Here is a 17,269-nt window from a genome sequence, read left to right on the forward strand (position 1 = left end):
CTGTCATCTTGAACAGCTGCAATCTATTTGGTAAAGGTACAATGCTTGACATTGAAGGGTCAGCGATATATTTACAAGTCAAAGTAGTGATTAGCTTGGAAGGGTACCTGCAGGTGATGGTGTTCCCATATATCTGCTGTCCTTGGCCAACTACATGGTAGTGATCTTGAGTCTGGAAGGGGCTCTCTAAGAGCCTTGATGGATTTCTGCCACCCAGTTGTCAAGCTGTTTGTTGTTTGAATTTCACTCATCCAAGTGGATGGGCTCTGGGGAGTCAGGAGGTGGAACTACTCTCAATAAGATTCAAAGTCTCTAACCTGCTCTTGTTGCCATGGTTGTAGCCAGGAAAAACAGTATAAGGAGCATGCTACCACCCCAATGCCCCACCCACCCCTTTCTGTGACCACCACCTGCTCCTACTACCAGAGCCTGTGGAAGCTGCATTGGACTGTACAGCCACCTAAGGACTCACCCTGAGAGTGGAAGAGATTCACCTTCATCTACAAGGGACTGCCAATGACAGCGAGTCTATATGGCGAGTTCAAATCAGTTTCTAGTCAAAGGTAACCTCCAGGATGTTGGTAGTGGGAGATTCAGTGATGGAAATAGCATTGAATATCAAGGGATGGTGATAATATTCTCTTTTGTTGAACACATGGTCATTGCCTGGCACTTGTGTGGTGCGAATGTTACTTGTATTTGAGGGTCGAAGTGTAGGAGAATAGTAGTGATAAGGGACTCTGTAGTTAGAAGTGCAAATATGTGTTTGTGTGGCAGCAAATGTGACTCTAGGATGGCATGTTGCCTCCCTAGTATCAGGTTCAAGTGTGTCTCTGGGGACAGGAAGGAAGGTGAGCAGGCAGAGGTCATGGTCCATATTGTATCTATATCTATCCCCTTTGCAAAGGGGATTAAAAGTTAAGTGAAAAGTTGAAAAGCAAGACCTTTAGGGTTGTAATTTTGGGAGTTTTATGAACTTAGAGTATGTTCTTAGAGGTTTGACGACTGAAGTTATAATGGGTGGAACTCAGAAATATGAAGGGGTGATCCCTTGATGGGATTATACTATAGCACAGTAGGGATACTGAGGAGGCTTGTTGGGGACAGTCAGTATCTTGCTTGTTCAGAACCACCTGTGGATGAAAGATAAGGACAATTGAAAGTTTTGTTAAAAAGGAAAGGGAAGCATGTGTAAAATTTAGGAAACTGAAATCAGACAAGTCCCTTGAACAATACGAAGGAAGCAGGAAAGAAATTAATCAAGGAATTAGGAGGGCTAAAAGAGGCCACGAAATATCTTTTGCAAGTAGGATTAAGGAGAATACCAAACCATTTTAGTCTTGCATTAGGAGGAAAAGCAAAGCTAAGGAACGGATAGAGAAAGATAATCAGCATGATTTTGTGGGTGGCACAGTGGTTAGCACTACTGCCTCACAGCGCCAGAGACCCGGGTTCAATTCCCGTTTCAGGCAACTGTGTGGAGTTTGCACGTTCTCCCCGTGTCTGCGTGGGTTTCCTCCGGTTTCCTCCCACAGTCCAAACATGTGCAGGTTAGGTGAATTGGCCATGCTAAATTGCCCGTAGTGTTCGGTGTAGGGGTATGGGTGGGTTGCGCTTTGGCAGGTCGGTGTGGGCTTGTTGGGCCGAAGGGCCTGTTTCCACACTGTAAATAATCTAAGTACGCTCAAGGACAAAGAAGAGAGTTTATATGTAGAGCCAGAGCAAGTGGGTTGAGGTCCATAATGAGTACTTTGCATTAGTATTCACCAAAGAAAAGGACATAGATGATGATGGTAAGACTAAAGGTTGTGTTAATATTCGAGGGCATGTTGATATTAAAGAGGTGCATTGGGTCTCTTGAAAACATTTAAGGTAGATAAATCCCACCAGGCTTTGGGGACTTATCCCAAAATACTGAGGGAGGCAAGGGAGGAGATTGCTAGGATCTTGACAGAGATTTTGCTATTCTCTTTAGCCATAGACAAGGTCCAGGGTGACTGGAGAATAGCCAAAGTTTTTCCTTTGTTTAAAAAGGAATGATCCAGGGATTATCCAGAAAATTACAGGCCAGTGAGTCTTTGGAGAAGATTCTCAGGGACAGGATTTACTCGCATTTGGAAAGAATGGATTTTATTAAGGATAATCAGCATGACTTTGTGCAGGGGAGATCTTGCATCACAAACTTGACTGAGCTTTTGAGGGAGTAATGAAAATGATGGATGAGGGTAGGGCAGTGGATGTAGTATAAATGTACTTCACTAGAGCATTTGATAAGGTCCTGTGGTAGCCTTGTCGAGGCGATTAATTCGGATAGGATGCACAGTGAATTGGCAAGTTGGATACGAAATTGGCTCGGTCATAGAAGACAGAAGGTAGTCCTGGAGGGCTGTTGGGGTGTCATGATGGCTCAGTGGTTAGCACTGCTGCCTCACGGCGCCAGGGACCCAGGTTCGATTCCAGCTTTGGGTGACTGTGTGGAGTTTGAAAATTCTCCCTGAGTCTGTGTCGGTTTTCTCCCACAATCCAAAGATGTGCAGGTTAGGTAAATTGCCCATTGTGTTCAGGGATGTGTAAGTTAGTTGCATTAGTCAGGGGTAAATGTAGAGTAATAGGGGAATGGATCTGGGTGGGATACTCTTCGGAAGGTAGGTGTGGATTTGCTGGGCCAAAGGGCCTGCATCCACACTGTAGGGATTCTATGATTCTATTTTTCTGACTGGAGGTTTGTATTCTACAAGGATCAATGTTCAGACCTTGTCTTTGTAATATGTATAAATGATTTGAATGAAACACCGGTGGTCTGATTAAGTTTGTAGGTGTCATGAAAATTGGTGCAGATATTGACGGTGAGGAAGATTGTCAAGAGATACAACAGGAAATAGATAACTTGGAAGGTTGGATGGAATAATGTCAGATGGATTTTTATCCAGACAAATGTGAGGGAATGCATTTTGGGAGGTTAAATGCAAGAGAAAAGTATCCAGTAAATGGCAGGACCCTTAGGAGCATTGATAAATAGAGATCTTGGGTTGCAAGTCCATACCTCCCTGAAAGTGGCAACGCAAATGGATAAGATGGTAAAGAAGACATATGACACATGGCATGTTTGCCTTCATTAGTCAAAGCATTGAACATAAGAGTTGGCAAGTTATGTTGCAGCTGTACACTGATGGAGTATTGTGTGCAATTCTGATTGCCACACTCTGGGAAGGATGTGGAGGCTTTGGACAGGATGGAAAAGAAATTTGCCATGATGTCTTGGAATGGAGACCATTAGCTATAAGGAGAGATTGGACAAATTTGAATTGTTTTTGCTGGGTATCGGAAGCTGAGGGATGACCTGATAGAAGTATATAAAATTGAGAGACATAACAGGGTGGATAGTTGGGAGTATTTTTCCCAGGGTGGTAATGTCAAATACTAGGTGTTTAAGGTCAGGGGGGGAATTTAAAGAGGATGAGAGGGGCAAGTTTTCTTTTACATAGAGAGTGGTAGGTACCTGGAATCTGTTACCAGGGGAGGTAATAGAAGTAGATATGATATCAACTTTTATGGGACACTTGGACAAGGCACGTGAATATTCAGGGAATAGAAGGATATGACCATGTGCAAATAGATGGGATTAGTTTAGAATGGCATCATTATCAGTGTAGAGATGGTGGACCAAAGATCTGCTCCTGTGCTTTGCTGTGCTGTACTGTACTGTACCATACTATGTTCTGTGTCACTAGTGTCACTTGTCAACCCAAGCCTGGCTTTGAGGCTTGCTGCATTTGGGCATTCTCAGCTTTAGTATTAAGGAGTTGCAACTGGTGTAATGTTATTACTAACTTCTAACTTTAAGATGAAGGGAAGGTCATTGATGAAGCAATTGAGGATGATTAAGCCTCGGACACTACTTGAGAAACTCCTGCAATGATGCACTAGAGCAGAAACAAATGCTTTTCAACAACAACAGCATCTTCCATTATGCTACATATGACTCCAAGATTAGATTAGATTACTTTACAGTGTGGAAACAGGCCCTTCGGCCCAACAAGTCCACACCGACCCGCCGAAGCGTAACCCACCCATACCCCTACATTTACCCCTTACCCAACACTATGGGCAATTTAGCATGGCCAATTCACCTGACCTGCACATCTTTGGACTGTGGGAGGAAACCGGAGCACCCGGAGGAAACCCACGCAGACACGGGGAGAACGTGCAAACTCCACACAGTCAGTCGCCTGAGGCGGGAATTGAACCCGGATCTCTGGCGCTGCGAGGCAGCAGTGCTAACCACTGTGCCACCGTGCCGCCCACAAATCTGCTGACTCCAATCAGCAGAGAAATTTCCCCTTAATTCCATTGTCAGTAGTTTTGCTGGGACTCCTTGATGTCACAGTCAGGTGTGGCCTTGATGTTGTAGGCAGACATTCTCACCTCATCTCTGCAGTTCAGCTGCTTTGGACCACAGCTATAATGAGGACAGGAGCTGCCCTAGTCAAACCAAAACTGGCTGCACTGAATCAGTTGTTCCTTAGCAACTGCTGCTTGATATCATTGTTGGTGATCTTTTTCTGTCACTTGGCTGATGAATGTAAGTAAATTGATAAGGCAGTATTTAGTTGAGTGGAATCTGTCCTGAAATATTGGAACACCTTGGTTAGCGATATGGCAAGTTCTAGATCATGCCCTCTGTTGCCTGAATGTTGTCAGTGCCCTAAGCCTTTCTAGTATCCAGTGCCTTCAGCCATTTCATGATATCACATGGTGTGAATTAAATGGGTTGAAGACTTGCATCTGAGATGTAGAGACCTCTAGAGGATGCCAGAATGATCATCCACTTCACGCTTCGAGCTGAAGATTGTTGCACATGTGGCTGCCTTGTTGTTTTCACCGATGTGCTGTACTCTCCAATCATTGAGGATTAGGATATTTTTGGAACTGATTCCTCCAGTGAGCTCTTTAATTGTCCTTCTCCATTTACGACTGGCCCCATGGCACGCTGCAGAGCTTAGATCTAAACCGATGTTTGTGGGAGCACAGTGTCTTGCTAATAATGCTGTATTTATACACGTCCTGTGCTGTGGCTTCACCAGGTTCACACCTCATTTTTAGGTATGTTTAATGCCCTCCTGTGCTCTTTATTTAGCCAGGATTGATTCCACTGACTTTGTGGTGGTGGTAAAGTTGGAGGACATAGTTAGTCATGTATTTGCAGAGGCAATTTTAGATGTTGCTGATAGCCCATAGCACTGCATCATGCCCAGGCTTGAGTTGCAAGATCTGCTCAAAGTATGTTCTATTTAGCACAGTGGTAGCACCACACAACACGGTTGAGAGTTAAGCTAGAACTTTGTCTCCTCCAAAGATGTCATGATGAATGATACATCACAACAAGCAAATTGGAGAGGATAATATCAAATTTTCTTTCCCCTCTTGTTGCAATGGGTTGGTGTAATAGAGGATTATTGATGAGTGAACCAGAGGTTTGAAGTTAAAATTCCAACATTGCACACTTTGAAACAATTTTTTGAAACAGATTGTATGTTATATTATTAACAGTTATTGATAACGACAGCAGTGGTTCAGTGACAAGTCCCAATCAGTTCAATAACTAGGAATATGCCACTCCTACTTTTGAGAACAGGTTTTATGTACAAGAAAAATCAAAGGGTAAAAAAAAATTGGCAAGTGGATATATTAGTTGACTCCACAAATTCATGTGGATTGTTTCCATAATTATATACTAGTCTCCTATCGTAACACACAATGTAGCACTATTACTGATAAAATACAGTACGTTAATTAGTCCTTTGTGGTATTTGCAAAATACCTTTTTCTATAATAGGCTTTTTTTACAATGCCTCAAAGCATTTCAAACAGGCAACAGACTGTGTATGCTGCAGTATTTGTTAACAGCTCCTCTGGATAAGTAATTTAAAAAAAATTATCTAAACAACTCTACCTTGTTAAAGCAAAATGTCCCCTGCATACATGAATTTGCATTTTTATTTTTGTTTATTAAGAAGTAGCCTGTCTAGAGATTTGCCTGAGCAGCAAAAGACTCATCTCTGTTAAATTTAAATTAGCTAGAATAATTTTACTAAATTGTTAGTTTATAAATGTTGGATATCTGTTTTGCTGTCTTACCCCATCGGGTGATGTCCACAGGGAGGACATGGAATAGATATCCAAAAGACTGCTTTTTAATAGTTTCAGATGAGACCATTTCCTCTCTTTTGGGAAGACCTGTTTCAAACTCGTTTGTTTTATCTATATCACTGGTAGTACATTATTTTGAGTCAAAGTATTTCCCTTCCTGCAAGTTTTCCGATAAAATTGTTAAAATATCAAGTTTATGAAGGACAATGCTGAAAATAGGCAGCTCTTAAATAATTCTTTTAATGTTGCATGGTTATTTCCTTTCTTTAATATGACAGTTCTTAGAGTGAACAATTAAACAACTCTTTGATGTTGAAGTGTGGCCCGATCAATTTTTGACAACTATTAACTGCAGACCAATAGTGTATGTAAGGAAGCTATTTGATTTGCTCATTGTTGACTTATCATTCAGATTTAGTTTAACATCTGTCATTCAGAAATTGTTATAATCCATTGTTAAGGAAATAACAAGACGTTTGGAAAGTCAAATCTCAATCCATCAGAGTCAACATGGTTTTAAGAAGGGTACATCATGTTTGATGCGTTTTTATTTGGTGCACAAGATGTAACTAATGCAGTGGCCCAGAGTTATGTCCTTGTGGCTCTAACTATTTACAGTCATAGATAGGGGAGGATAAAGCCAAATTTGCAGATGACATCAAAATAGTTTGGGAAGTAAGAAATAAATTTACAGATTGATATGGAGAGCTTAGGTGAAGGACTTATTCCCGAAACATCAATTCTCCTGCTCCTCGGATGCTGCCTGACCTGCTGTGCTTTTTCAGCACCGCACTCTCAACTCGCCTATTCTTTGGAGTGCTTGTGTTCTTACTATCCATGTCATTATATGAAGCCCACATTTTGCTTAGTGGTTAAAGAACTTAAATTTCTGTCAAGTTTAATTAATGTTTCTTCCCTTTCTGTCCTCTTAGATTGTCATTCACCTAACAATAACTTATCTCTTAGCCCATGAGGCAGGGAAATGACTCAGCTGATGGTCTTAACCATCAGTTTTGGCAGCCTAGTTCACTGTGGTTGTGCAATTGGGTCTGTTTCCATCTAATGCCTACAAATGTATTGGGCAGATGGCTGTACAATAAACAGAGCCAGGAGCTTTGACTTTGCACAAATCTAGGGTTGCTCAAACCAATTGTAGTTGTGTTCCTGAGATCTTCTAATATGTAAAGGTATACAAGTAAAGAACATCATTGGGTATTTATTTTATTGATTTGACCAGAACAGAATATAAATCGTTTGTCTATTATCAGCTTCCCTAATGATATTCAATCAGTGAAATTGCTTGCATGGGCATTACTTTCATATAACTAGAAATTGAGCTATTTTAGATTTTTTACACATTGAACTGCAGATGCTTATCCTCTTTTATAAAATATCCTATTTTCTTACTAAATAGGATATTTTTGTGAGTTTGTATTTTTGTTAAAATGTGGGATTGGGTGGGGATTATTTGTTTTATGTAGTATAGCTATAATAATGTTTTGCTCCCTCTGCAGCAATGAACAGCTCTGTGCCTTGTGCTTTTGTGGTGAACGCAGCTCACTGGGGCAGGGAGAGTTGAAAAGATTCAACCCGACTCCAGATTTTATATTACAAAGGAAGAGCCCATCTCAAGCAAAGCAAGATGGTACTGATAGTTTGGAGGATGTTAATGACAAGAGCCACAAACAATGTTCCACTTCACAAAGGTGGCAGCAAAAGTGAGTAATTATCCTATTCATTAGAAAAGCTATTTTTTTCTGTCGTATTTTTGATCTGTTTTGAGATTTTCAAACTTTTATGCTTTTCCTTGGTAACTGGAATTCTTGGATTCTGGATAGGAAGGCATTTGTTTTACCATGGAGTGTTTCAGATTGCAGAAATTCATTTTTGACTTGGTGGCATGGGATTCACTGGGGGAAAGTAATGGGATTGTGGCAGTGGGTACGTGGAAGGTGCTGGGAATACCTCGGGTGCTGCTAGTTTGACCTATGCTGAATTGATGCCTTAGTTTCAGAACGCTCAACTAGTTTTTGACTAAACTGCATAAATAGCTTTGTGGTTTTTCTTGTAAAAGAGCTTTCAGTGGTCTCAGTTCTGAAAGAATGTAGAGTACAACCTTGATTATCTGAACATCAATTATCCGATTAAGATCTCAAATAAGGTCCTGTAAAAATGGCATTACGCAACTCAGCATTCAGTTATCAGTTAAACGGCATTATAGCGTGCATTGCTGGATAACCGAGAAGTGCTCGATAACCGGCACTCATAAACTACCACTTGTTTACAATCAGATCAATTATCTGAACGATCAGTTATCCAAACAAAATGCTCCCTGCCCTTCTCATTCGGATAATCAAGGTTCTACTGTACACCATTTTAAACTCTAGATGAAACTTCAACATAACCCGTTCTCCCCGTGTCTGCGTGGGTTTCCTCCGGGTGCTCCGGTTTCCTCCCACAGTCCAAAGATATGCAGGTTAGGTGAATTGGCCATGCTAAATTGCCCGTAGTGTTAGGTTAAAGGGGTAAATGTAGGGGTAGGGGTATGGGTGGGTGGCGGGTCGGTGTGGACATGTTGGGCCGAAGGGCCTGTTTCCACACTGTAAGTAATCTAATAACCCATAAATTATTTTGGCAGTAATGTTATTTGCATTCATGCAAATAGGTAGGAGGGGAAAAATGGAAACAGTGATTTATACATAATGCTCAGTGAATCAGAAGGACAGGTGCATCAGTAAATTTGCTGTGTTTCATTTGTTCATAAATGTTGCCATTATAAATGCTAGTTCACATCCAGTGGATTATACCAAAGGAATAGAGAGATGGAATAATGAACAGGTATCTTTTATAGTCATAGTCATAGAGATGTACAGCACAGAAACAGACTCTTCGGTCCAACCAGTCCATGCCGACCAGATATCCCAACCCGATCTAGTCCCACCTACCAGCACCCGGCCCATATCCCTCCAAACCCTTCCTATTCATATACCCGTCTAAATGCCGTTTAAATGTTGCAATTGTACCAGCCTCCACCACTTCCTCTGGCAGCTCATTCCATACACATACCACTCTGTGTGTGAAAAAGTTGCCCCTTAGGTCTCTTTTATATCTTTCCCCTCTCACCCTAAACCTATGCCCTCTGGTTCTGGACTCCCTGACCTCAGGGAAAAGACTTTGTCTATTTATCCTATCCATGCCCCTCATAATTTTGTAAACCTCTATAAGGTCACCCCCTCAGCCTCCAACGCTCCAGGGCAAACAGCCCCAGCCTGTTCAGCCTCTCCCTATAGCTCAAATCCTCGAACTCTGGTAACATCCTTGTAACTCTTTTCTGAACTCTTTCAAGTTTTGCAATATTTTTCCAATAGGAAGGAGATCAGAATTGCACACAATATTCCAACAGTGGCCTAACCAATGTCCTGTACAGCTGCAACATGACCTCCCAACTCCTGTACTCCATACTCTGAATAAAAGAAAACATACCAAACGCCTTCTTCACTATCCTATCTACCTGCGACTCCACTTTCAAGGATAAAGGGGTTAAAAGAAGAAGGAAGTAATCCTTAGTCCCAGGGGACTGCCTAAGAGAAGAGAATTGGTGAAGGACATGGAAGATATAGAATATGGGGAAAGAGGTGGCGAAATCTTGAAAAATGTCCACATCACAGAGGAGGTGGTGCTGCATGTCTTAAAACTCATGAAGGTGGTTAAATCCCCAGGACCTGAGCAGGTGTATCCTAGAACTCTGTGGGAAGCGAGGGAAGTGATTGCTAGGCCCTTGGCTGAGATATTTGTATCATCGATCATCACAGGTGAGATGACAAAAGACTGAAGATTGGCTAACGTGGTGCCACTATTTAAGAAAGGTGGTAAGGAAAAGCCAGGGAACTATGGACCGATGAGCCTGACATCTATGATGGGCAAATTGTTGCAGGAAATCCTGAAGGACGGGATTTACATGTATTTGGAAATGGCTCATAACTTGATTATTTTGAAGACGATTGATGAGGACAGGGTGATGCATATGATCTATATGGGCTTCAATAAGTTATTCAACAAGATTCCTCTTGTAGACTGGTTAGCAAGGCTAGATCATGTGGAATATAGGGAGAACAAGCCATTTGGATACAGAAGCTTGCTCAAAAGTAGGAGACGGTGGTGGTGGTGGTGGTGGAGGGTTGTTTTTTTCAGACTGGAGGCCTGTGACCAGTGGTGTGGTGGGCTTGGTGGTGGGTCCACTGCTTTTTCTCATTTATATGAATGATTTGGATGTGAACATAGGAGGTGTAGTTAGTAAGTTTGGAGATGACACCAAAATTGGAGGTGTAGTGGACAGCGAAGAAAGTTACCTCAGAATATATGGGATCTTGATCAGATGGGCCAATGGGCTGAGGAGTGGCAGATGGAGTTTAATTTAGATAAATGTGAAGTGCTGCATTTTTGGAAAGGCAAATCAGGGCAGGACTTATACACTTAATGGTAAGGTCCTAGGGACTGTTGCTGACAAAGAGACCTTGGAGTGCAGGTTCATAGCTCCTTGAAAGTGGAGACGCAGATAGATAGGATAGTGAGGAAGGTGTTTGGTATGATTTCCTTTGTTGGTCAAAGCATTGAGTATAGGAGTTGAGAGGTCATATTGTGGATGTACAGGACATTGATTCGGCCACAATTGGAATATTGCGTGCCGTTTTGGTCTCCCTCCTATCGGAAAGATGTTGTGAAACTTGAAAGGGTTCAGAAAAGATTTACAAGGATGTTGCCAGGGTTGGAGGATTTGAGCTATAGGGAGAGGCTGAACAGACTGGGGCTGTTTTCCCTGGAGTGCCAGAGTCTGAGGGGTGACCTTATAGAGGTTTACATAATCATGAGGGGCATGGATGGGGTAAATAGACAAGGTCTTTTCCCTGGGTTGGGGGAGTCCAGAACTAGAGGGCATAGGATTAATGTGAAAGGTCCCTTTTAAATTTTTCCCCTGAGAGGTAACTTACTTTCAAACGGTGGTGCATGGATGGAATGAGTTGCCAGAGAAGTGGTGGAGGCTGGTATAATTACAGCATTTAAAAGGCACCCAGATGGATATATGAATAGGAACTGTTTGGAGGCAAAAGTGCAAGTGCTGGCAAATTGGACTAAATTAGATTAGGATAACTGATTGGCAGGGACGCGTTGAACCGAAGGGTCTGTTTCCGTGCTGTACATCTCTATGACTCTATGGTTAGTTCTCTATGGAAATGGGATGTTCCATCTTCTGAGTAGATGAACCACATTAAACCAGTTTTAATCCCTGACTGAAATCTGCTTAAGCAGTAATAGAGGTAGAAGACCTTATTGGTTGGAAATGTGGAAAATTAACTGTAGGTCATGATTTAGAGTGTGATTCAGAAATCCTAATTGAAAGTATTTTTGTCTGGTGAGCACATCAGAATAAAGCCAGACTTGACTATGATGATGTCTGCCATTTGAAGCTTGGTCCTTGAGCTGATGTTTTTTAAAAAAAAAATTAGGTTAGATTTTTCAATTCTATACGTTCGATAATTTTTAAAAAAATAACTGTTTGTGTGGGCAGTAAGAAATGAATTAAAACCAAAACGGACAAATAGAACAAAGAAAATTTACAGCTCAGGAACAGGCTCTTGGGCCCTCCAAGCCTGAGCCGATCCAAATGTACTGTTTAAACCTGTCGGTCAATTCCTAAGCATCTGTATCCCTCTGCACCCCACCTACTCGTGCAGCTGTCCAGAAGCATCTTAAATGAATCTACCGTGCCTGCCTCTACCACCTCTGCTGGCAACACGTTCCAGATGCCTAGACGTGTGTGAAGTACTTGCCACATGTATCCCCCTTAAACTTTCCACCTCTCATCTTGAAAGCGTAACCTCTCGTTATTGAATCCTTCACCCTGGGAAAAAGCTTGTCTCTATTCACCCAGTATATACCCTTCATGATTTTAGAGTCATAGAGATGTACAGCATGGAAACAGACCCATCGGTCCAAGTCGTCCATGCCGACCAGATATCCCACCCAAACTCCTCCCACCTGCCTGCACCCGGCCCATATCCCTCCAAACCCTTCCTATTCATAGACCCATCCAAATGCCTCTTAAATGTTACAATTGTACTAGCCCCCATCACTTCCTCTGGCAGCCCATTCCCCACATGCACCAACCTCTGTGAAAAAGCTGCCCCTTGGGTCTCTTTTATATCTTTCCTCTCTCACCCTAAACTAATGCCCTCTAGTTCTCGACTCCCCCTCTCCAGGGAAAAGACTTTGCCTATTTACCCTATTCATGCCCCTCATGATTTTATAAACCTCTATAAGGTCACCCCTCAGCCTCCAACGCTCCATGGCAAATAGCCTCAGTCTGTTCAGCCTTTCCCTGTGGCTCAAATCCTCCAACCCTGGCAACATCCTTGTCAGTCTTTTCTGAACCCTTTCAAGTTTCACATCTTTCCAATAGGAAGGAGACCAGAATGAAAGACTGGCTTTTCTAAGAAAAAACTCCACAAAAATTAGCAGCAACTAAAAAGGTATATTTTATCATTCAATCATCATTAGCAGAAATATACCCAGCGTACTCAAAAGCTATGGCAGTCAATTATCACCCAATTGTTTAATTAAATGCCTCCAACCATAGAAGTGGTGGAGGCTGATACAATTACAGCATTTAAGACCATAAGACATGGGAGTGGAAGTAAGGCCATTCGGCCTATCGAGTCCACTCCGCCATTCAATCATGGCTGATGGGCATTTCAACTCCACTTACCAGCATTCTCCCCGTAGCCCTTAATTCCTTGTGACATCAAGAATTTATCAATCTCTGCCTTGAAGACATTTAGCGTCCCGGGCTCCACTGCACTCTGTGGCAATGGATTCCACAGGCCCACCACTCTCTGGCAGAAGAAATGTCTCCGTATTTCTGTTCTGAATTTACCCCCTCTAATTCTAAGGCTGTGTCCACAGGTCCTAGTCTCCTCGCCTAACGGAAACAATTTCCTAGCGCCCACCCTTTCCAAGCCATGTATTATCTTGTAAGTTTCTATTAGATCTCCCCTTAATCTTCTAAACTCCAATGAATACAATCCCAGGATCCTCAGCCGTTCCTCATATGTTAGACCTACCCTTCCAGGGATCATCCGTGTGAATCTCCTCTGGACACGCTCCAGTGCCAGTATCTCCTTCCTGAGGTGTGGGGACCAAAACTGGACACACTACTCCAAATGGGGCCTAACTAGAGCTTTATAAAGTCTCAGTAGCACAACGGTGCTTTTATATTCCAACCCTCTTGAAATAATTGACAACATTGCATTCGCTTTCTTAATCACGGACTCCACCTGCATGTTTACCTTTAGAGAATCCTCAACTAGCACTCCCAGATCCCTTTGTACTTTGGCTTTACAAATTTTCTCACCGTTTAGAAAGTAGTCCATGCTTGTATTCTTTTTTCCAAAGTGCAAGACCTCGCATTTGCTCATATTGAATTCCATCAGCCATTTCCTGGACCACTCTCCCAAACTGTCTAGAGCCTTCTGCAGCCTCCCCACTTCCTCAGTACTACCTGCCTGTTCACCTAACTTTGTATCATCGGTAAACTTCGCTAGAATGCTCCCAGTCCCTTCTTCCCGATCATGAATATATAACGTTTACAGCTGCGACCCCAAAACTGAACCCTGCGGGACACCACTTGTCACCGGCTGCCATTCTGAAAAAGAACCTTTTATCCAACTCTCTGCCTTCTGTCAGACAGCCAATCCTCAATCCATACCAGTAGCTCTCCTCGAACACCATGGGCCCTCACCTTGCTCAGCAGCCTCCCGTATGGCACCTTATCAAAGGCCTTTTGGAAGTCTAGATAGACCACATCCACTGGGTTTCCCTGGTCTAACCTACTTGTCACCTCTTCAAAGAATTCTAACAGGTTTGGCAGGCACGACCTCCCCTTACTAAATCCATGTTGACTTGTTCTAATCCGACTCTGCTCTTCCAAGAATTTAGAAACCTCATCCTTAATGATGGATTCTAGAATTTTACCAACAACTGAGGTTAGGCTAATTGGCCTATAATTTTCCATCTTTTGTCTTGATCCTTTCTTGAACAAGGGGGTTACAACAGCGATCTTCCAATCACCCGGGACTTTCCCTGACTCCAGTGACTTTTGAAAGATCTCAACCAACGCCTCCACTATTTCCTCAGCCACCTCCCTCAGAACTCTAGGATGTATCCCATCGGGGACAGGAGATTTATCAATTTTAAGACCTTTTAGCTTTTCTAGACCTTTCTCTTTTGTAATGGCAACCATACTCAACTCAGCCCCTTGACTCCCTTTAATTGTTGGGATATTACTCATGTCTTCCACTGTGAAGACTGACGCAAGGTACTTATTAAGTTCTCCTGCTATTTCCTTATCTCCCATCACTAGGCTTCCAGCATCAGTTTGAAGTGGCCCAATGTTTACTTTTGCCTGTCGTTTGTTTCTTATGTATTGAAATAAACTTTTACTATTATTTCTAATATCACTGGCTAGCCTACCTTCATATTTGATCCTCTCCTTCCTCATTTCTCTCTTTGTTATCCTCTGTTTGTTTTTGTAGCCTTCCCAATCTTCTGATTTCCCACTGCTCTTGGTCACTTTATAAGGTCTCTCTTTTTCTTTAATACATTTCCTGACTTCCTTTGTCAGCCATGTCTGTCTAATCCCTCCCCAGATAATCTTTCTTTTCTTGGGGATGAACCTCAGTACAGTGTCCTCAATTATATCCACAAACTCCTGCCATTTTTGCTCTACTGTCTTCCCCACTCGGCTCTGCTTCCAGTCTATTTTCGTCAGTTCCTCTCTCATGCCCTCATAATTACCTTTATTTAACTGTAACACCATTACATCTGATTTTGCCTTCTCTCTTTCAAACTTCAGACTGAACTCTACCATATAATGATCGCTGCTTCCTCAGTGTTCCCTTACTTTAAGATTTTTTATAAAGTCTGGTTCATTACATAGCATTATGTCCAGAATAGCCTGTTCCCTTGTGGCATCCAGATGGGTATATGAATAGGAACTGTTTGGAGGCTGAACAATTCAAGCCAGAATTTTCTGAAAACTTTCCTGAATGAAAATATTTGATATGAAAATCGGGCAGACAGCAGTGTAATGGTGCTGTCACCGGATTGGTAATCCAGAGGCCCATTCTAATGGTTCAAATCCCACCGAGGCAGGTGGTGAAATTTAAATTCAATAAAATGTGTAATAAAAAATTAAACCATCACGTTCATTTACTCCTACCGGGAAAGAAATTTGTCATCCTTACCTTGTCTAGCCTATATGTCACTCCAGAGCAACAGTAACTGTGAACTGCCCTTTGAATTAACATAGAGCCAAATCAGTTCAAAGCGATTTAAGGATGGGCAACAAATCTCAGCAGCACTCACATCCCCATGGAATAATGAATAGAAGAAAATTAGCAGCAGCTTGAGAGAAGGTACTACAGGACCATAGGGTTAATAGAGAGATGACAGGTGATTTAACTTTAAGGTCATCACGTCCCAGGTGAGGGAAGAGATCGAGGAGTGTCCTTCATAGCAACCTCAGCCGATGCAGGAACTGAACCCACACTGTTGTCGCACTGCATCAGAAACTGGATCTCCAAGCAAACAGAATGGATGCTAATATTTTGTGCCATTGGCGAGAGGAAATGCATCTGATAAGATACTATTGAGCACCACATTACTCAATGTCATTAAGAATGACCATGGTAGAAATGAGCTCATCAGTGATAGGAAACATGATTTTGTGCAGGTGACATCGTGCCGTACCAACTTAATAGAGTTCTTCAAGGAAGTGACCAAGTTGTTAGATGGAGGAAGGGCTGTTGATGTCATATACATGGACTTTAGTAAGGCATTTGATAAGGTTCCCCATGGTAAACTAATGGAGAAAGTGAAGTCACATGGTGTGCAGGGTGTTCTTGCTAGGTGGATAAAGAACTGGTTGAGCAACAGGGGACGGAGAGTAGTAGTTGAAGGGAGTTCCTCGAAATGGAGAAAGGTGACCAAGGATGTTCCACAGGGGTCAGTGTTGGGGCCACTGTTGTTTGTAATATACATAAATGATCTAGAAGAGGGCACTGTTGGTATGATCAGCAAGTTTGCAGATGACAAAGATTGGTGGAGTGGCAGAAAGCACAATGGACTGTCAGAGAATACTCCTGGATATAGATAGACTGGAGAGTTGGGTGGAAAAGTGGTAGATGGATTTCAATCCAGACAAATGTGAGGTGGTGCATTTAGGCAAAAGTAATTCTAGAGCAAATTATACACTGAACAGAAGAGCCTTGGGAAAAGTTAATGGGCAGAGGGATCTGGGAGTGCAGGTCCATTGTACCCTGAAGGTTGCTGCACAGGTGGATAGAGTGATCAAGAAGATATGTAGTATGCTTGCCTTCATCGGACAGGGTATTGAGTATAAGAGCTGGCAAGTCATGTTAAAACTGTACAAGTCATTGGTTCAGCCGCATTCAGCCACAACTGTGTACAGTTCTGGTCACCACATTACTAAAAAGATGTGGATGCTTTGGAGAGGGTGCAGAGAAGGTTTACGAGGATGTTGCCTGGTCTGGGAGGTGCTAGCTATAAAGAGAGGTTGAGTAGGTTAGGTTTATTTTCACTAGAAAAAAGGAGATTGAGGGGGTCCTGATTGAGGAGAAAGTGAGGGCTGCAGATGCTGGAGATCAGAGCTAAAAATGTGTTGCTGGAAAAGCGCAGCAGGTCAGGCAGCATCCAAGGAACAGGAGAATCGACGTTTCGGGCATAAGCCCTTCTTCAGGAATGAGGAAAGTGTGTCCAGCAGGCTAAGATAAAGGGTAGAGAGGAGGGACTTGGGGGAGGGGCTTTGGAAATGCGATAGGTGGAGGGAGGTCAAGGTGAGGGTGATAGGCCGGAGTGGGATGGGGGCGGAGAGGTCAGGAAGATGATTACAGGATAGGAAGGCGGTGCTGAGTTCGAGGGATTTGACTGAGTCAAGGTGGGGGGAGGGGAAATGAGGAAACTGGAGAAATCTGAGTTAGTCCCTTGTGGTTGGAGGGTTCCTAGGCAGAAGATGAGACGCTCTTCCTCCAACCGTCGTGTTGCC

At 42.7% G+C, this 17,269-nt stretch overlaps 1 protein-coding gene across 1 annotated transcript in view; it reads left to right on the forward strand.

The window, feature by feature from the left end:
• Positions 1 to 17,269, forward strand: part of kmt2ca (lysine (K)-specific methyltransferase 2Ca) — a 403,624-nt gene that overhangs the window by 199,414 nt on the left and 186,941 nt on the right. The window contains exon 5 of the mRNA XM_087987768.1: positions 7,665 to 7,868. Coding sequence (XP_087843894.1) covers positions 7,665 to 7,868 — 204 coding nt within the window. The remainder of the gene's footprint in view (positions 1 to 7,664; positions 7,869 to 17,269) is intronic.

Source organism: Chiloscyllium plagiosum, unplaced genomic scaffold (genome assembly GCF_037043375.1).
Source record: "Chiloscyllium plagiosum isolate Xiang-an unplaced genomic scaffold, Cpla_swu_hap1 HiC_scaffold_5, whole genome shotgun sequence".
NCBI classification, from domain to species: domain Eukaryota; kingdom Metazoa; phylum Chordata; class Chondrichthyes; order Orectolobiformes; family Hemiscylliidae; genus Chiloscyllium; species Chiloscyllium plagiosum.